This window comes from Mobula hypostoma, chromosome 7 (assembly GCF_963921235.1).
Source record: "Mobula hypostoma chromosome 7, sMobHyp1.1, whole genome shotgun sequence".
NCBI lineage: Eukaryota > Metazoa > Chordata > Chondrichthyes > Myliobatiformes > Myliobatidae > Mobula > Mobula hypostoma.
The window spans coordinates 138,541,519-138,563,384 of NC_086103.1; the positions used below are offsets into that span (position 1 = coordinate 138,541,519).

General features: G+C 40.2%; 1 protein-coding gene across 1 annotated transcript in view; it reads right to left on the reverse strand.

The window, feature by feature from the left end:
- cwf19l2 (CWF19 like cell cycle control factor 2) overlaps positions 1–21,866 on the reverse strand; it is a 114,498-nt gene that overhangs the window by 35,093 nt on the left and 57,539 nt on the right. Inside the window, exons 9-10 of the mRNA XM_063054104.1 lie at positions 12,330–12,429; positions 6,487–6,591 (exon numbers count right to left, since the gene is read on the reverse strand). Of these exons, the coding sequence (XP_062910174.1) occupies positions 6,487–6,591; positions 12,330–12,429 (205 nt within the window). The remainder of the gene's footprint in view (positions 1–6,486; positions 6,592–12,329; positions 12,430–21,866) is intronic.

Here is a 21,866-nt window from a genome sequence, read left to right on the forward strand (position 1 = left end):
TAAGACGTGAGAGAACAGGACCAATCAAGTGCGATTGTGGAAAAGTGTGTATGGAACCAGAAGGGGTAGCGGAGGTACTTAAGGAATAGTTTGCTTCAGTATTCACTACAGAAAAGGATCTTGATGGGCAATGATCTTTGCATCATCAATGGGGATGGGAGAGGTTCTGGAGGATTGGAAGGTTGCAGTTGTTGTTTCCTTATTCGAGAAAGGGAGTAGAGGTAGCCCAGGAAATTATAGACCAGTGAGTCTTACTGCAGTGGTTGGTAAGTAAATGGAGAAGATCCTGAGAGGCAGGATTTATGAACATTAGAGAGGCATAATATGACTAGGAATAGTCAGCATGGCTTTGTCAAAGGCAGGTCGTGCCTTACGGGCCTGATTGAATTTTATGAAGATGTGACCAAACACATTGATGAAGGTACAGCAGTAGATGTAGTGTATATGGATTTCAGCAAGGCATTTGGTAAGGTACCCCATGCAAGGCTTATTGAGAAGGTAAGGAGGCATGGAATCCAAGGGGACATTGCTTTGTGGATCCAGAACTGGCCTGACCACAGAAGGCAAAGAGTGGTTGTAGACGGGTCATACTCCGCATGGAGGTTGGTGACCAGTGGTGAGCCTCAGGGATCTGTTCTGGGTCCCTTACTCTTAGTGATCTTTATAAATGACCTGGATGAGGAAGTGGAGGGATGGGTTAGTAAATTTGCTGATGACACAAAGGTTGGGGGTGTTGTGGATAGTGTGGAGGGCTATCAGAGGTTACAGCAGGACATCGATAGAATGCAAAACTGGGCTGAGAGATGGCAGAAGGAGTTCAACCCAAATAAGTGTAAGGTGGTTCATTTTGGTAGGTCAAATATGATGGCAGAATATAGTATTAATGGTAAGACTCTTGGCAGTGTGGAGGATCAGAGGGATCTTGGGGTCCAAGTCCATAGGACACTCAAAGCTGCTGCATAGGTTGACTGTGTGGTTAAGAAGGCATATGGTATATTGGCCTTCATCAACCATGGGATTGAGTTCAAGAGCCAAGAGGTAATGTTACAGCTATATAGGACCCTGGTCAGATCTCGCTTGGGAGTACTGTGCTCAGTTCTGGTCACCTCACTACAGGAAGGATGTAGAAGCCATAGAAAGGGTGCAGAGGAGATTTACAAGGATGTTGCCTGGATTGGCGAGCATGCCTTATGAGAATAGGTTGAGTGAACTTAGCCTTTTCTCCTTGGAGCAACATCGAATGAGAGCTGAACTGACAGCGGTGTATAAGATGATGAGAGACATTGATCGTGTGGATGGTCAGAGGCTTTTTCCCAGGGATGAAATGGCTAACATGAGAGGACACAGTTTTAAGGTGCTTGGAAGTAGGTACAGAGGAGATGTCAAGGTAAGCTTTTTTCTTTTTTTTTACACGCAGAGAGTGGTGAGTGTGTGCAATGGGCTGCTGGCAGCAGTGGTGGACGAGGATACAATAGGGCCTTTTAAGAGGCTCCTGTATAGGTACATGGATCTTAGAAAAGTAGAGGGCTATGGGTAACCCGAGGTAATTTCTAAAGTAAGTACACGTTTGGCATAGCATTGTGGGCCGAAGGGCCTGTAGTGTTATAGTTTTTCTATGCTTTCTATGTTCCATTTTGTATCCATGAAAGATAATTTTAATATTTCATCAACACAAGTGCAAGTCACCAAACTAAATATGAAGAACAGACTAAAAGAACTTTAGCAGAACTGACTACAGTGAATCATTAGTTTGAATGGACACCCATCTTTCAAGCAGGAAGCATCCATAATTTAAGAGGAATAGCCTGAACTCAATACAGTATATGAAAAAGAAGTGTACATTATTTTTCCATTCATTTTCAAAATCTACCCTCTCAGCTATCTCTGCTCAGACAATTAAGAAAAAGCTAACTTTCCCTTGCCAATGATGCTACAAGCTGCCCAGGTGGGAAACAGAGACTTGACACTTCTGGTTCTCATGATTTCCTCATCGTTTTATAAAACATAAACAGATTTCCCATCAGTCTTTTCTTCCCTAACTTACATTTGCAATTTTTCCATTATTCTCATAAATCAATGCTCCTGTTGAGGCTTTAGCAGTATCTTATAAAGATTCAGCATGACTTTCCACTTTTATATTCTATGTTCCATTAATAACTGCTTTCTCAACTTGCCTTGCCACTTTCAATGATTTATGCATACATATCTACAAATCCCCAAATTCTTGCATCTTTTTAAAATCATTCTTCATTATATATTGGCTCTCCTCATTTCTCTTTTCAAAATATATCATCAGCTTCACACTTCTTTCCCTTAAACTTTATTTGATACATACATACACACCCATTTTGCTTTTCTATCAGTCTTTTGATATCCCACTATAATGTATCATCATCCTCTTTGCACATCATAATGCTGCCAGTTTTTGTATCACTGGCAAGTTTAAAAATGGTGGTTTACACTATCAAGCTTAGGCCATTGACATACAATATATCTGACAAAGCATTGGTTCTAGCACCAGTCCCTGAGGAATACCACTGTTTACCACCCTCCAGTCCAAAAAAAATCATCACAATTGCTGTCTGTTACTTAGCCAACTTCATGTCATGATATCAATGTCCACTTTTTTTTGCCCAAGTGCTCCAACTTTGCCCATAAGCTGGTTATCTGACTCCTTATCACCTGCCTAACTCTCATCAGCTTTATCCATTATATCATCAAAAATTTCTCTCACATTGGTCAGAGATGATCTGTCACATGGTCAAGTCAGAAAAAGCTATGCCCAGGAAATAACTGGAAAAACTATTTGCAAGCTAAGCCATGTCCCCAGGCTTAGCCCACAGTTACAGCTGGCAAGGAAAAGGATTTAACTCTGAAAATTCAATAAAACAATGAAAAATGAAAAACAATAATATTGAAATACAAGAGCATTTTGAAATGAAAATATTTAAGCAATGTCAATGAATATTTTGTTTCTTACAGTCATTTGTTGTATTTGAAATAAGTAAAATTGATATTCTGCACTAGTTGAACTTGGAAAAATAAACACGAGATAGGCAGCAACTTGATGTATTTGTTTATTATTGTACATGTACTGAGGTACAGTGCAAAACTTGTCTTGCACACTGTGCATACAGATAATTCATCATAATGGTGCATTTAGGTAGTACAAGGGAGAACTGTAACAGTGTGGAAAATAAAGAGTAAGTGGAGTACCGATAAACAGTCAGGTGCAATGTCACAGCTAAGTAGATTATGAGGTCAGGAGTCCATCTTATCATGCTAGAGAATCATTCTATAGTCTCATATAACAGTGGGATGGAATCTGTCCTTGAGTCTGGTGGTATGTGCTTTCAGGCCTTTCTATCATCTGCCCGATAGAAAAGGGAGAGGGAGAGATAGAGAATATCTGGGGTTGGTGGGACTGGTTATGCTGGCTGCTCTACTGAGGCAGAGAAAAGTGTAGACAGCGTCTATGGAGGGGAGGCTGGTTTCTGTGATATGCTGAACTGTGTACACAACGCTGTATGCTTTGCAGTCATTTATAAAGCACTTGCCATCCCAAGCTGTGATGTACACAGGTAGGATACTTACTATGGTGCACTGATAAAAGTTCATTAGGTCAAAGGGGACATGGCTAATTTCTTTGACTCCTGAAGCAGAAGTGCTGGTGAGCTTTCTTGGCCGTATCATCAACGTAATTTGACCATGACAGGCTATTGATTCATATTCAGATTTGCTTATCAATGCATATCGAAACATACAATGAAATGCATCGTTTGCATTAACAGCCAACACATCTAAGGACGTGCTGGGGGCAACCTGCAAATGTATCCACACATTCCAGCACCAACATATCACGCCCACTATGCTTGGCAGAACAACCCACAACACAACAACTCAGAGCACATCAACAATCAAGAGCAAAACAAGCCCCATTCCTCCCTCCTATCCAATCATGCACACTAATGCCAGTACGGTTTTCTTTAGCTTCCAGCGGACTTGTGGATTCACAAAGACTGGGTCTTTGACCTTCCCAGCAGACGGACAAGAGATTCATAAACTTGGGCCTCTAGCCATCAGGCTTCGCCTTCTGAATTTCTGATTGAATTTTGGACTTTGATCTGGATTTCTGATTGAACTCTGTGCTTCAATCTTCGGTATCAACCCAGGACTCACAAATAATGATGACGAGGGACCCAAACTCCAGGCCTTGAACTTGGGACTCGCTGCTGACAGGACCCAAACACTGGGCTTTGAACTCCAGTCCCACTGATTTGCATAACCAAGGGTCAGCATCACCCATGCCATCTGCCCACACAGAACTCCAATCCCAAATCTGGCATGTCCCCTATAACTCACTCGGATCCCGGAACATGCTGGCAACTCACTGACCTGGGGGGCACCCTGCCCTTGTCCTTGTTGGTCTGTCTGCCTGACATCCAGCCGTGTCCATGTCGCTGGCCTCTGAGAACGCAGTGGAGACCAAGACCAGCACGTTCTTTAATTCCCCCACATGCCTGTCCTAAAAACCCTAACCCAACCCCTAACTGTCATCTCTGTACACAAATCCATTCCTATGAACTTAAAAAAAAACCTACAATTCCAAGCTACGACCTTGATAGGGACTGCAGCTCTGCACCATCTTGACCAGAGGTGGCATTATTGGTGGCGTTCACTCCTATGGACTTGAAACTCTCAATCCTTTTGACTCAGCAACATTGATGTAAACAGGAGCATGTGCACTGCCTCCCTTTCTGAAGTCAATGATCAGCTCTTCTGTTTTGCTGATATTGAGGGAAGGGTTGTTTCTCCCTCCTGTACTCTGACTCATCATTATTTGAGAAAGACCCACTACTTGATCCAAGAGGAGAACAAAATCAGAACATAAGATAACAGTCAAGTACAGCCTACAAGTCTGGGAAGAGCAGGTTCATCAGCAAATTCTGGATAAAAAAAAATTGTAAAAAAATAAACTACTGGTAATTTCTATCTTCTAGTTCTGGTGAAAGCAGGAAGTTCAATTTACTAACTTTGTTGGAATTGCCGGAAACCTACATCATCACTGATGAAGAAGCTATTAACGTAGCAATATTTTTATAACATGCAACTCCAAGGTAGTTGCAGTATAACTAAAGTTAAGGACAACATCTGATATGTATTTGAATACTTTTCCTATTAGTTAAATAGTTTAGTTACATTTGGGCAAATTACAAGGAAGATCAAAGTTGCTTTCCTCTAAAATTTTAAACAAGTATGATATTTTAGTTCACCAATATTTCTTTATCTGGATCTAAAAGATTGTTGGTCATTTTTTAAAACACAAATATGTTGAATTCCAGAGATGTTGGCAGAGTCCCCTAGTAATTTCCATTTCATACTCAATGTCAATTTAATGTGACATATTGATTTATTGTATAAGCAAAGTTAGTTTTCTATTTAGGAAAAAAGAGCATTTATCCAGTGAACTTGACCTACGATCTTAAAAAGTTAATAGTCCTCATGTCTCCAGAGATGACTTTATTGCAATTATTTCAAATACAAATCATGTATAAACAAAATTAAAACTGACATGCAGTATATTGTATAAACCACCATGTAACTATTTGTGCACTGAAAAATTCCAGATTAAGAAATATGTCTTTTACGGAGCGATATCCATGATAACACATGAAAATGGAATAACCGTCAAAGCTGATAGAAGTATATCATGACATCATCCCTTAATGACCTAGCCCTAATTTTAAGAACAATTATGTCCTTTTGTCCTGGATTCTCTGCAGATAAGAAATGGTATCAAAGTATCCTACTTTGTTCAATTTATTCAATTCAAAATACCTTTATTCAATTTAAAAAATTAAATGAGCTCAAACTTTTTAATATTCTATACTTCAGAAAACATATGCAACCTGTCCTCATAACTTAACCCTCTTGTTCCTTGTATTATCATAGTGTTTCTCCCATATGCATTTCACCACAGAATTATAAGAAGTGCTAAAACTAGTTTTTCATTCTATCAGACTATCGCAATTAAATAGTACCTTTTTAAAAATGAAGCAAAGATAGATTTTAAATCATAGGTGAAAGTTTTTAAAATTATGTGTGCAGTACCAGTTCAAAAAAGTCAATGTGATATGCCATAATAAAACATCCACAGGAAATTCTTTCGGAGCTTGGAGATGATTAAAGAAAGCTTTGTAAACCAACTTCAATGTGACCAGACTGCAAGTTCATTTCTCATCAAAAATGGATCGAACCATTAACCTTGTATTTTATATAAACATTTTTCAATGTAATTCAATGACCCAAGCCATTTTTATGGAGAACGGAGATAATTCTGAAATTAAGAAGGCCTGAATGAAAACAAACATGGCACAACGAGGTTAATTTATGGTTACAAGATAATACAGCAGCTTATCAGCTTGCATGTGGATTGCAGCACTGATGATATAACTTTCCTAAATCAGCTATGAGTGCTTTTCTTACCACAGTGTCAGTCCTCTTCAGTGTTGTAGCTGGTGGGTGACCTTTTCCTTGTTCCTTCAACTTTCGAGCCTCCTCCAACTGAGCCTTAAGTTTTGATGCCAGTTCCTTAAAAAATAAATTCAAGACTTAGCAGTTAAAATATTCCATTTTAGTTAGGTATTTTGAATTCCCTTTTAAAATATAACATATTTATAAGAAGATTCAAAGTAGTAGAGGGGATTTACATTAAAGTGTTTATTTACATTAGCATTTTTGTCATTCTGTTATTTTAGATAAGTAATTCCAATTAAAATCACAATTAACAATTAGCTTTTAATTTTATGAATCCCTTATAACATGGTATGAATTATTTGCATGTTAGCCTGAGTTGGATTAGTTGGAAGTGGATGAAACTCAATGGACCACTGGACCAAAAGACTCCACCAACCCGAACTGAAAAAAGCACAAACAGACTTCAGTAAGAAGAGGTACACTCTATGCACAAAAAGCTTGTAGATTAAAGGTCTATAACTTCAAACCTTGATGATCAAACCAGAATAAAACAGGTAGCGAATGCAAGTCAAAAATGACTGCAATCTTGGAATTTTGCTCCACATTGAAATCCCAAAACATGTAACATAAAAATGGACTCAGCAGTGAATCCAAATATCTCCTTTTATACAATGACACAAGAATTTGATGCTAGAATTTCGAGCAACTGGAAGAAATCAAATTGATCAGGTAGCATCTATGGAGAGAAATGGACAAATGTCATTTCAATTTGAGACACATGATGTGGATTGAAAGGCAGAGTGAAGGCAGCTGGCGTAAGAAAGTGGAGGGTAGGGCTGGAGCAAGAGTTGCAATGCAGTAGCAGGATCCAGGTGATGGAGCTGATAGACTAATGGGTGAAGGTCCCTGCCTTTTATCACATCACTTTCCCCTACCCCATCCTCTCAATCTGTCCACCCCAACCCACATTCCTCCCACTGGTTCCCCTCTCACGTCCCTCCCTTTATTCCATGCTCTACCTTCCTCTCCTAGCAATTCCATCACAGAGACATCAAGCATTACAACATAGAAATAGGCCCTTCAGCCCATCTAGTCCAAGCTAAACTGTTGTTCTCTGTAGTCCCACGAACCCACAACGAGACCATAGCCCTCTATGGTTCTCCCAAACATGCACTTATCCAAACTTCTCTTAAATGTTGAAATCAAACCAGCATCCATCACTTCCACTGGCAACTTGTTGCACACTCACACCAGCCACTGAGTGAAGAAGTTTCCCTCCTCAGATTACCCTTTAATATTTCACCATTCACCCTTAACTTATGACCCCTAGTGCTAATCCCACACTATTTATAACCCTCATAATTTTTTTAATCTTCAACAAATCTCCTTTTATTCTCCTACACTACAGGGGAAAAAAAGTCCTAACCTATTCAATCTTTCCCTATAACTTAGGTCCTCAAGATCAGCAACAACCTTGTATATTTTCTCTGTACTCTTTCAGTGTTAATAATATCTTTTCTGTAGGTATGTGACAAGAACTGCACACAACACTGTAAATTTGGTTTTACTGATGTCTTACACAATTTCAATATAACATTCCAACTCTTGTTTTCAATATGTTGATCTATGCAGACCAACATGCCAATTTCTCTCTTCACAATCCTATCTACCAGTGATGCCACATTTAAGGAATGATGAATCTGTATTCCAAATCCCTTTATTCTACCACAATCTTCAATGCCCTACTATTTACTCTGTTTGTCCTGTCCTGTTTTGTCCTCCTAAGGTGAAACTCCCTACAAGTGATTTCACTAAATTCCATCTGCCATTATTCAGCCCATTTTTCTAGCTGGTACAGATCCCGCTACAAGCTTTGATAGTCTTCCTCAACGATCACTACACCCCCAGTTTTGGTATCATTGGAAAATTTGCTGATCCAGTTTACCATATTATCATACAGATCACATATAAATGGCAAACAATCCCTGTGGCACACCACTTGTCACAAGCCTCCAATCAAAGGGGCAATCATCTACTACTGCTCTGTGGATTCTCCCACTAAGCCAATGTTGCCTTCCTGAATGCCAAGCAACTGAACCTTCAGGACAATCCTCCCATGCTGGACTTTGTCAAAGGCCTTGCTAATGTCCATGTAGACAATGTTCACTACCTCTCCTTCATCAACTTTTCTGGTAACCTCCTGAACAAACTCTTAAGATAGGTTTGATACAGCCTACCACAAACAAAGCCATGTTGACACTCTCTAGTCAGCCCTTATCTATCCAAACACTTACATACCCTGTCCCTTAGAATACCGTCTAATAATTTACCTATTACTGATATCAGGCTCACTGGCCTACAACTTCCCAAGTTATTTTTAAGATTCATTTTTGACACCTCACCCTTGTCTACGAACATTTTAAATGCCTCTGCCAGGACCCCTGTAGTTTCAGCAACAGCCTCCCACAAAGTCTGAGGAGAAAGCTTGTCAGGTCCTGCCAAATTATCCACCCTAATTTGCCTCAAGCCAGTAAGCACTTGCTCTTCTATAATCTGGATATGGTCCAAGACCTCACTAACTGTTTTTTCTTTGTTCTATACACTCTGTCTGTCTCCCAGAAAAAATCCATTTGAATCCATTTCTTTTAGCTCCTTGCATAGATGACCAGATTGATCTTCAAGAAGAACAATTTTGTCCCTTGAATCATTTTGCTCTTAGTACACCTACTATGGTAGCATAGTGGTTAGCATAATGCTATTACAGCATCAATTGTATGATCGGTATCAATTCCTGCCACGGTTTGTAAGGAGTTTGTACATTCATCCTGTGACCGCATGGATTTCATCTGGGTGCTCCAGTTTCCACCCATATTCCAAAAATGTACGGGTTAGGGTAAGTGAGTTGTGGAAATGCTATGTTGGCGCCAGAAGTGTGGGAACACCTGAGGACAGTCCAGCACAACCCTGGCTAATTCGATTTGACTCAAACCACCACATTTCATTGTATGGCTCGATTTACATGTGACAAAAAAGGCTACTCTTTAATCTTTACCTGTAGAAGCCCTAGGGATTCTCGTTCACCTTGTTTACCAGAGCAACCTCATGCCTTCTTTTAGCCCTCATGATTTCCCTCTTAAGTGTTATCTCGGATTTTGTTTACTTCTCAATGCATCATTTGTTCCTCGTTGCCTATACCTGGTGTGTACCTTCTCCTTCTTCTTAACCAGGGCCTCAATATCACTCAAAAGCCAAGGTTCCTAAACCTGTTAGCCCCAGCTTTTATTTTAATTGGGACATAGACTCAGTGGCAACTTTATTAGCTACACCTGCTCCATACTGCAAATATCTAATTAACCAATCACGTGGCAACAACTCAATGCAGAAAAGCACGCACACAAGGTCAAGCAATTCAGTTGTTCAGATCAAATATCAGAATGGGGACTTTGACTGCAGAATGATTATTGATGGCAGACAGGGTGTGATGAGTATCTTAGAAACTGCTGATCTTTTTGGGATTTTCACATACAACAGTCTCTAGAGTTTACAGAGAATGGTGCAAAAAAGACATCCAGTGAGCAGCAGTTCTGTGGACGAAAATGTCTTGTTAATGGAGGATAATGGCCAGACTGGTAGAAGCTGACAGGATTGTGACCACAACTCAAATATCCACATCAGAACAGTGGTATGCAGAACAGCCTCTCTGAATGCACATGTCAAACCTTGGTGGATGGGCTATAGCAGCAGAAGACCACAAACATACACAGGAAGAGGTACCTAATAAAGTAACCACTAAGTGTACAAACTCCAAATATTTCACTTATCAACCATTCCTATGCTAGAAAACAACCTATCCTAATACATACCTGCCAGATGCTTTCTGATGCCATCAAAATTAGCCTTTCTTCAATTTAGAATCTCAATCCAAGGACCAGTCCTGCCTTTCTCCATAATTATCTTGAAACTAAGGAAATTATGATCACCAGCTTTATGGTGTTCCCCTACACACATCTTCTATCACCTGCCCCGTCTCATTCCCTAATAGGAGATCCTATAATTGCAGTCTCTCTAAACAGGACTTCAATATATTAAGGAATGTTTCATGAACACATTTGATAAACTTTATCCCATCCAGTCCTTATAAAGTATGGGAGTTCCAATCAATATGTGAAAATTTAAAAACATCTACTATAACAACCATATTTTTACTGCAACTTGCTGCAATTTCTCTACAAATTTGCTTCTCTAAATTCCACAGACTGTGTAGCCTACAGAATAATCCCATGAGCATAGTCATCCTTTTCCTATTCCTCAGTTCCACCCATATAGCCTTAGTAGAAAAGCTCTCCTGTCTGAATACTGCGGTGACAATTTCCCCGACTAGTAATGCCACCCCTCCCCCTCTACCATGTCAAAAACAACAGAACCCCAGAGCACTGAGCTGCCAATCCTGCCCCTCTTGCCCTTCGATAATAGCTACATTATCATAATTCCACATGCTGATTCAAGCTGATTCATTTGCCTAACCTACAATACTCCTTGCAGTGAAATAGATGCAGCTCAGAACATTAGTCCCACCATGCTCAACTTTTCAGGCCAAGAAGGCTTAACATCTACTTTCCCCACAACCACTCAACTAGCTGCCCTGGCACTCTGGTTCCCATCCCCCTGCAACTCTAGTTTAAAATCACCCAGAGCAACGCTAGCAAATGTTCCTGCAAGGATATTGGTCCCACTCCAGTTCAAAATGTCTCATTTGATAGATCCCATTTTCCCTTGGAACAGAGCCCTTTAATCCAATAATAATCCCTTCCTCCACCATCTCCTTAGTCACAAGTTAAATTGTATTAACTTCCTATTTCTAGCTTTACTAGCATATGGCCAGGTAGCAATCATGTGATCACTACCCTCAAGGTCCCATCCTTTAACTTAGCACCTAACTCCCTGAGCTCATTTTGAAGTACCTTGTCACGTTTCTGCCTATGTCCTTGCTACCAATGTGGACCACGATCTCTCACTGCTCCCCCTCTCCCTCAGAATGCTCTGGACTCGATCCAAGATGTCCTCAAGCCTTGCAACGTACTATCTGCGGACCTCGTTCTTGTCCACAGAATTGCCTGCCTGTTCCCTAACAAATGAATCTCCTATCTCTACTGCTCACCTCTTCTCCTCCTCCTCTTCTGAGTCAAAGAGCCGACTCTATGCCAGAGACCTGACTGCTGTGGCCTTCCTCTGCTAGATTGTTCCCTCCCAACAGTATCTGAAACAACATACTTATTATTGAAGGGAATGGCCACAGACATACCCTGCAGTGGCTGCCTATCCCCTTTCCTATTCTTGATAGTCACACAGTGAAATACAAATATTGCAAAAAGTTTTGTTTCGGTATGTATTCAATATATCTGAATATATTACAGATCTTTCTTTGCTGTGTGTTCTAAGCATTTGCATCTGTAGGAAAATGGTTCAAAGCATGAAAACTATTAAGAGTTAGAGATATATGCAAGGAAACACGAATATCTAGTTAGAGATGACGAACTACTACTTTAACCTTAAAGGATAGATTGATCTATATTAAAAAAACTAACTGCTAAGTACAAACACTGGTTTCAATAAGTAAGTCTCCATGCATATAATAAGAGATTAAACTGTAAAATAACATATTTGAAGACTTCCAAATGGAGTTGATAGCATAGATAACACAGCAATTTTAGTTAAACATAGTGTACAACAACTAAAACTTGAGAAGGACTACAAATTGTTTATTTGTGTTAAAATATTTTAGTTACTGTATTCTAGTCATCTCTATTAACAGTCTTGGCTTTGTCACGCCAATTCACTCTACCGAAACTTACTATGTTTCCCATCAGTTCTGCTTTGATGACCTTAGCACCCAGTTTATTCATTTCTTCCTCACTGAGGGCCGGCACAGTTTCTTCAATCACAGCAGTAGTTCTGGCAGAAACAGAGGCATTACATCATGGGAAGAAGGGATAATTTCCATTGAAAAAAAAGTGAATAACTTTTATCCACATTCACAAAACAGCATCAGAAACACACAAAGTCATACCTGGCTTGTACCACTTTTGCAGAATTAAAAAAATAAGAATTATGCTTGATTAATGAATTATACATTAAGATACATAGTAATAATTTTATACTGATTTTTATTAAAACAAAGTCAGCAATACTACATTGTATTGTAACAATAAACTCAATAATATATGAAATCCTTTCATAGAATGATTTAAAAAAATGCATTGTAGTGTAGCATTATTCTATTTATCTTACTTACACTCCTGGAACCTCATGGTTTGATTCACTACAAGGATTTCACATTACAGTGCCTACAACAAAATTAAAATAGGAAACAACAAGTAGGTAATGCAGCATCAACAAACAGAGATTGAGCAGGTTCATGACCTTCCCTCAGAGCTAGACAAAACTTTTGTAAAACAAGCTCTAAGATGCATAGAAATGGAGGAGGGGAGAGATGTAACAGCAAAATGGCACAAGGCAAGAGAAGACTGAGAGAAACAGAAAGCAGATGTTGGTATACTGAATATTTCACCAGTATTTCATCAATAGCAACCTTAGCAATAATAGAAAGGTACTGAATATTTATTACACTACCCACTTATTAGTTACCTACCTACCAACAAATACTATTTCCCAAGCCCATTGACAGGAAAACCAAAAATGACCATCTTAAAATTACATGATCAATATCTTTTACTTTCAAATCTCTTACTATCTCTTCTTTCAGATAGTCCTGACAAAGGGTCTCAGCCCGAAATGTTGACTGTACCTCTTCCTATAGATGATGCCTGACCTGCTGCGTTCCACCAGCATTTTGTGTGTGTTGCTCGAATTTCCAGCATCTGCAGATTTCCTTGTGTTTGCATGATCAATATCAACATAGCTTAGATAAAGGTATCAACCAACTTTCAATATAGACTTAATAATCTGTTTTATAGAACAATACTTAGCAAATTTACTTAGCACACTTAGAAAGGAAATATTGTGAATCATTTCCAGTAATGATTGAAATGATTTCTGCTATCTTGCAGCAATACAAAGAGCACTGAAGGAAGATCCTCCAGCACTTATGTTGTTCCAGCCTTCAGCATCTGCAGTTTCTAATGTTTTCACTCTGCCATCTTGTAGTTGATTTGTTTTTAAATAGACTGAGATGGGATTCATGTTAATGGCAAGAATGTAGAAATAAAAGTCACAAGTTAGAGGCTGCAGGGAAAAACTGCCATATTGACTTCATCATCTCATGTACATGATCCTGAAAACCCTTGGTTTTCCTATGATGTGGTTATTACTGTTATTTCTTATGTAGCATATTACTGTCTACATTATTTACACATGCTTAGCTTACTCAATCTTCAGATGTGAAAATGGTTTTCTGCAGCCTCATTTGAAACAAATGTGACAGAATGACTAGATGAGATTTACTAAATGTTGCAGTTGATATCTTTTGAATCATTAATAATCTTCTACAATAACAGGTAACCTTTTGATTTTTTTTCCAGAAATGCTAATTCTGAATAGTTAATTACCTTAGTTTTAACAACTTCAAACTACTCCTTCAAATTCAAATTAGCTTTGGTTTAGCTCCTTACCAAAATGGGAGATGATGCCACCTTCCCAGCTGAATGTGCTCTAAGCTCTTTCACATATGATCCTGGTGTGTCAGCCCCAGTAACATAGACTAGAATGATATGAAAGAACGAGAGAAAATCTGCAAATGCTGGAAGACAAAGCAACACGACAAAGCAACACAAAATGCTGGAGGAACTCAGCAGGCCAGGCAGCATCTATGGAAAAAAGTACAGTCGATGTTTTTAATTCCACTTCCCATTCCATTATGTCCATCCATGGCCTCCTCCACTGTCGGGATAAGGCCACACTTAGGTTGGAGGAACAACACCTTATATTCTATTTGGGTAGCCTCCAACCTGATGGCATAAACATCGACTTCTCAAACTTCCAGTAATGCCTCCACCCCCCCACCCCCCTTCACCATTTCCCATCCCCTTGCCCTTCTCTCATGTTATCTCCTTGCCCGCCCATCGCCTCCCTCTGGTGCTCCTCCCCACCCCTATTTTTCTTTCTTCCATGGCCTTCTATCTCTTTCACCAATCAACTTCCCAGCTCTTTGCTTCATCCCTCCCCCTCCAAGTTTCACCTATCATTTCACCTGACGTTTCTCTCAACCCTCCCCCCACCTTTCAAATCGACTCCTCAGCTTTTTTTCTCCAGTCTTGCCAAAGGGTTTCGGCCCGAAACGACAACTGTACTTTTTTCCATAGATAGTGCCTGGCCTGCTGAGTTCCTCCAGCATTTTGTGTGTGTTGCAATGATATGAATGATGTCAATTTGAGGTAGGGCAATTTATACAATACTCATCCAAGATTAGTTTTTAAATAAACTGCCAAATTGTACTAATCCAGATGTTGACTCCATCAGTCTTGGCTCTAATCCTGCCTATTCAAGTTTAAGCATTTCAATCCACAAAGTCAAATCTATGCCGATTACATTTGCAACAAAAAACATATACCACAGTTGTACAAGGAATAGTAAGTGGGGAGGGAGGCTTAGAGAAACGTTTTGAACAACCCGTTATAAAGTTAAAGTCGGGAAAACAAATGACAAGTAATAACGGTCCATCCCTAACTGTACATGAAACACAGTAATTTGTGAAGCCATTTCACAAATCAGGTGTGTGGCTCTGGAGCCACACCTAAGATGGCAGAATTAGTTGGTGGGGGGGAATATCCATCTTTCTGAGCAACCTGGTAGTTCCTTGGTAAGTCTTGCTGAGCTAGCTGTTTAATTCAAAGTCCAAAGGTTCAAAAGTTCATTTATTATCAAAGCATGTATCCATATACAACTGTGCAATTTGTATTTCTCCAGATAGCCATGAAACAAAGAAAAATACATGACAGTCATTCAGAGAGAAACATCAAACACCACCCCCATACAGAAAAGAACGGCATCTCAATTATCAACCCCCAAAATACCCTACCCCACACAAAACGGAACATCGACCCCCCCTAAAAACCCTATCCCCAAAAAGCTAACAGAATACAACAGAGCATTCACCCCCAAACATCCTCACCTCGCACAACAACAAAAAACAAAAAAAACGGGCTGTTAAGAAAAACACAATATAAAAACCATGCCTGAAAAAGTTCAGTCCATAACTGCAGAACCACGATACCATCCACCAATATCACAGCAAGCCACACAGCAATAGGCCACCATCAGACTCGTTCTCCAGCAGCGATCAAAAGGCAGGCAGTCGGCGCTGAGACCTTCGCTAGCATTCTGCATTCACCTCAATGTCTCTGTCTTCCCCAACACTTTAATCGGCAATTAATGGATGCTTTAACAGCAAAACGGAATCGAACATCAGCTCGCACCCTGCCTCAAAATTTCTTTGCATCGAGGCCATCTTGAGTATGTGCTCACTTCCCAGAATCTTTTCAGAACCAGCAAAGCACTGGATTACTCAAACGATCTCCAAGCTGTAATTTGCAGGCTCTAGCAGTCCCAGAAACACATTTAAAGTGAAAAACAGATGTAAAAGTAGTAAAAATGCTACTATCTGGAAGAAGTCAACTGAGGGAGCATTGCACGCTGGTGCCATCTTGACCGGAATCATGCATTCATTGAACAAGAATTCCTCAGATGCTGTGGGATCATACATTCTAACTTCTGGATAGTTGAGAAGTAACTAAGCAACTTTGCTCTCAATAATATTAACTCTTTTGTTAAACCAATTAAGTAAATCAAGAGAACACGGCAGCACACATTGGCTGAATTCCTCTGTTGTTAATTATGAGGAACGAATACACAGTTTTATAATGTAGAGGTGTTGATAGTGTTTTAATTTGTTCTATATTTCATTCAAACACATAAATTGTTACTCAGTGAAATGGAAGTTTGTCTTTCTTATATCTTTTTAACTATTTCCATGAAACTTTGGTTAATTGGAGCAGCCAGTTAATTAAGCCAAAATGACCTGGTCCCGATGTGCACCAGTTAACTCGAATTCATTGTACATAGTTTGATGACCATCAACTGAAGGTCAAAAATGGTCATTATGAAAAGGATTACTTGCTTTGGCACTCTAATGTAGCATATCTAGGACAGAAAGTATTCACTGTGTGCTTCTTTTGCATTTCAAACCTCTGGCCCTGGGACATTCCTACACCCGACTTTTGCCACATACTGATCCACATCCCCAATTCGAACTCAAGGTTCAAAGCTCAAATTTATTATCAAAGCATGTATACCATTTACAACTTTGAGATTCATCTCCTTGCAGACACCCAGAAAACAAAGAAACACAATAGAACCCAGGTGAAACCACACACAACAAAGACCGACAAACATCCAATGTGCAAAAGGGGCCAAACAGTGCAAATAGTAAACAAATAATACATAGAACATGATCTGTAGCGTCTACATCTGCAGAGTCAGTTCAGTGCTGAGACTGAAGCTGGTCCAGGAGCCCAATGGCTACTGGGCAACAACTGCTCCCAAACCTGGTGGTGTGCTACGTAAGATTCCTGTACCTCCCACTAATGGTAATAGCGCGAAGAGAGTGAGACACAGTCAAACACAGGCAGGCGTCACTGAACACCAGTTCATATTCCGCTCTCAGGCCTCTGGTTCACCACTGTAATTGCAGAGAGCAATGGAGCTGAGTACGGGTTCATTTTCTGCTCTCAGGCCTCGAAGCAGCATCATCTGCAGCAATGGCCGTACTTGCATTCTCCAGTGTCAAGTTCACTAAATCCTCCAGGAGATCGTAAAATCACTAGATCGTTTGTTTAGACCACTGATTCATGCTGGATTTCATAGGGGCCACAAGTTAAAGAAAAAGAAGAAACTGAGAGCCATGGGAGATTCTGAATGGGCCACAATAAATTAATTATTTTAATAAACTATTATGTAACACACTATAAGGTTTCACTGCTAAGGCTAAGGTAATGGTCTCTCTGTAGCAGCAATATTTGGGTTATGACTAGAGATAACCGGGACTTTGGAATGTATGTTAGCCATTGAGAGGAGTGTTGTTCTTTCTTGTGGGTCTAGAAGAGGAATTTTCGTGGTCTTTTGTCGGGGAGAGATGAAGAGAGAGGACGCAAATGGACAGAGTTGGTAGACCGCCAGATGGAGTGGACTGAGGAGTGAGGGTCCGAGGGTCTGAGGGTTGGCTACACTCGGAGGACGACGGGAACAAATGGACAACGCTGTAAGCTCCAACATTTGCGAATTAGACTGTTTCATGAGAATGGGCCCTTTTCTTCTTTTTGTTTCTTTACTAACCATATAGTCAAATTAAGAATTATAAAGCTCAATCATTTAATCACATATTGTATACTGTTTGTTATTTAGTGGTACTGATTTGTAACAGGGGACACATTGCACAGCATCCACCCAAACAAGATTCTTAAGTTTGGCTGGGCCAGGGGCCATCATCCCCTAGATTAAGCCGCCAGCCGAACTGAGGGTTACAATTAAAATATATAAAAAAGAATATATGTAATTTAATTGGAATGCTAAAATGAAATGGAAAATATGCTAGATAATGCAAATGAAGCAGCAAAACTATTTAGCCTGTGTGTGCCAAGCTTGCCCCACTCCAAATCCATCCCCCAAATCACAAACAGCAAATTGGGCATGGCTGTCTGCAGCAAGGCCAGTCAGCAAATATGCAGCAGGAAACTGGTTCTGCTTGCCTTCCACTGACCTATGTGTCTTGTAATACTTATTAAAACATAACACAAAGGCTGCAGTTACTACAGGGTGTCATCTGCCAGAAACGGCTAAATTGCAGAGAGGCAAAAACACGTTCATCACTATCTACCACTATAACTTCCAATCAATCCCTGATACTTATATTTTGAAAGGAAGTTCAATTTGCTTTTCTTGGTGAGTACACTCTTTATTGCCACATACAACTTGCATACATTACAACAATTTTTAAAAATATCTAGCTAAAAAAATTAAGTTTTTTTAAAACTACTGCCTAAAAAGCTAGTAGTAATTTTACATTTACTGTCAATGTTGATACTTTTTCATGAAGTTATACTTATTATAATTCTTTGTCATTTACTGACTTCTCTATAGAGCCTACTCACACAATTTTATTGTTATAACTGTTATATATACATACATAAACACAGGTATACATGCACATACATTACATATATGGAGAGAGAGAGAGAAAAGTACAGTCGGCCCTCCTTATCCGCGAGTTCTGCATGTGCGAATTCAGCCAACCGCGAATCAAGAAAACCCGGGAGTGCTCTTCCAGCACTTGTCGTTCGAACATGTACAGACTTTTTTTTTCTTGTCATTATTCCCTAAACATTGCAGTATAACAACTATTTTACATGGCATTTACATTGTATTAGGTATTATAAGTAATTTAGAGATGATTTAAAGTATACGGGAGGATGTGCATAGATTATCGTGGATCAGGATCGAAAAAAAACGTAAGTTCTCTTTCTAAGTAAGTCGGAACAGGTACATCCGGTATTATTTAGCGTCAGTTAGTCAAACGTTTGTCTTCGTATATAGTATATATTTTACCTTTCTATGCATATAAAACACTTAAGAAACGTATGTTGCAGCGCCGGGCCCCCAGTGACAGACCGCTCCCGGGCGCTCTCCATCCCTGCCGGGTTGATGTTGTGACAAGAATACACATAGATAAGATGTTAGCTGTCCTGTGTGATCAGCAGTTGGTCTGCCACCTGTCTTCAGGAGAGAGAGAGAGAGATAAGGAAAACAATGGAGCAGCATTTGGAGATGTGTAATGAAGGGGAAGGAGAGCTGTCAAGAGCGGCTCCCCCTTTGAACCCTGAACTGTTTGAAGTGATGGACAGGTGATACCCCAGCAGGGGGATAAAAAGGGACAGGTTCACTAAGGCGACACACAACACCCGAGGTAACGAGACCCTGGAAGCGGTGCGCCTCTCACAAGTCGGTGGGAAGCTTTTGGACGGCTGATGGCGGGATCAAGCCATAAGCGCACAGGGTGGAAAGGCACGATCGGCGGGAACCTGGTGTGTGTCCACCCTTGCCTGGGTGCCAGGTTCAGCGCAGGGGAACAATCGTATCTGGAAACGGAGGGGTCACAGTCGGTGACCTCAGATGACATCACAAAGGGCTCACCCGAAAGCTGACTGTGAAGGTCTGTGTGGAAGCTGTGTTGAATATTCATTCGTTTTGCTCTCCCTCCTCCCCCCCCCCCACTGTCCATCGCCATGGCAACGATTACTGCGAACTGAACTAAATTGAACCGGACTTTGTGTCACTTTGAACTGGTCATCTACCCCTAGACAACGATAGAGCTTGATTAATCTTGTTATCTTAATTCTGTGTACATGTGTGATTTTCATTGCTGAACTGTTGCATTTATTATCCTTTTTGATTAGAATACTGTGTTGCTTGTTTCTTTAATAAAACTTCCTTAGTTCTAGTAATCCAGACTCCAACTGAGTGATCCATTTCTGCTGGTTTGGCAACCCAGTTACGGGGTACGTAACAATGTGCAGGATCAAAAACCCAAAACCCCAAAACCCAATAATTAAACCACTGCGTTGCTTAGTAATAATTGTAGTTTTAATCGGGGCAGGGCTTTTCTCACTTTATCCTTTAAAATTGTTCTGATCGTTGACCGACTGTAGCCTAACGCTTTTCCAATGACCGGTGACGTTTCACCTCTTTCTGATCGCTTTATTATTTCCACTTTATTTTAAATCGCGATCGTGATTATTTTCGTGAACAGAAACACTGCGGATTCAGAGCTCCGCCATCGGGTCCTAATGCCCACCGCACTGAGACCAGTGAAATAAGGTCCATCGCATTTAGACAGGTTGAATAAGGGACTTGAGCATCCGCCTTTTTTTGGTATCCGCGAGGGGTCCCAGAACCAATTCCTCGCAGATAAGGAGGGCCGACTGTATGTATTTATTGACATAGATAGGCGCACACACACAGTGCCTGTAAAAAGTATTCCCCCCCCTTAATATAACACACCATATCATCTAACTGGTTTCAAAAGTCGCATAATTAGTTAGCTCTGTGTACAGTCAAAGTGTTTCAACTGATTGTAGTAAATATACACCTGTATCTGGAAGGTCCAACTGCTAGTGAGTCAGTATCCTGGCAAAAACCACACCATGAAGGCAAAAGAACACTCCAAGCAACTCTACAAAAAGGTTATTGAAAAGCATAAGTCAGGAGATGGATACAAGAAAATTTCCAAGTCCCTGAATATCCCTTAGAGTACAGTTAATTCAATCATCAAGAAATGGAAAGAATATGGCACAGCTGTAAATCTGTCCTCAAAAATTGACTGACTGTGCAAGACGGTGCAATGGAGGGCACCAAGAGACCATGACAACGCTCGAGGAATTACAAACTTCAGTGGCTGAGATGGGAGAGACTGCGCATACAACAACTATTCCCCAGGTGCTTCACCAGTCGTAGATTGAAGGGAGAGTGGCCAAGAGAAAGCCACAGTTGAAAAAGCTTACATGAAATCTCAGCTAGAGTTTGCCAGAAAGCATGTGGGAAACTCTGAAGTCAGGTGGAAGAAGGTTCTATGGTCGGAAGAAACTAAAATTGAGCTTTTTCGCCATCAAACTAAATGCTATGTTTAATGTAAGGCAAATACTGCACATCATCAAAAACACACCATCCCTACCGTGAACCTTGGTGGTGGCTGCATTATGCTGAGGGGGTGCTTCACTGCAGCAGGCCCTGGAAGGCTTGTGAAGGTAGAGGGTAAAATGAATGCAGCAAAATACAGGGAAATCCTGGAGGAAAACCTGATGCAGTCTGCAAGAGAACTGCGACTTCGGAGAAGATTTGTTTTCCAATGACCCCAAGCGTAAAGCCAAAACTACACAGGAATGGCTTAAAAGAACAAAGAACAAAAGAACAAAGTTAATAAAAGAACAAAGTTAATGTCCTGGAGTGGCTATGTCAGAGTCCAGACCTCAATCCAACTGAGAATTTGCAGCTGGACATGAAAAGGGCTGTTCACTCATGACTACCATGCAATCTGACAGAGCTTAAGCAGTTTTGTAAAGAAAAATAGAGAAAAATGGCAGTGTCCAGATGTGCAAATCTGATAGAGACCGATACACACAGACTCAAGGCTGTAATTGCTGCCAAAGCTGCATTACTAAATAATGACTTGAAGGGCGTGAATACTTATGCGATCAAATATTTTGTGCTTTATATTTGTAATTAATTTAGATCACTTTGTAGAGATCTGTCTTAACTTTGACGTGAAATTGTCTTGTCTGTTGATCAGTGTCAAATGAAAAATGAAATGAAATGCACTGTGATTC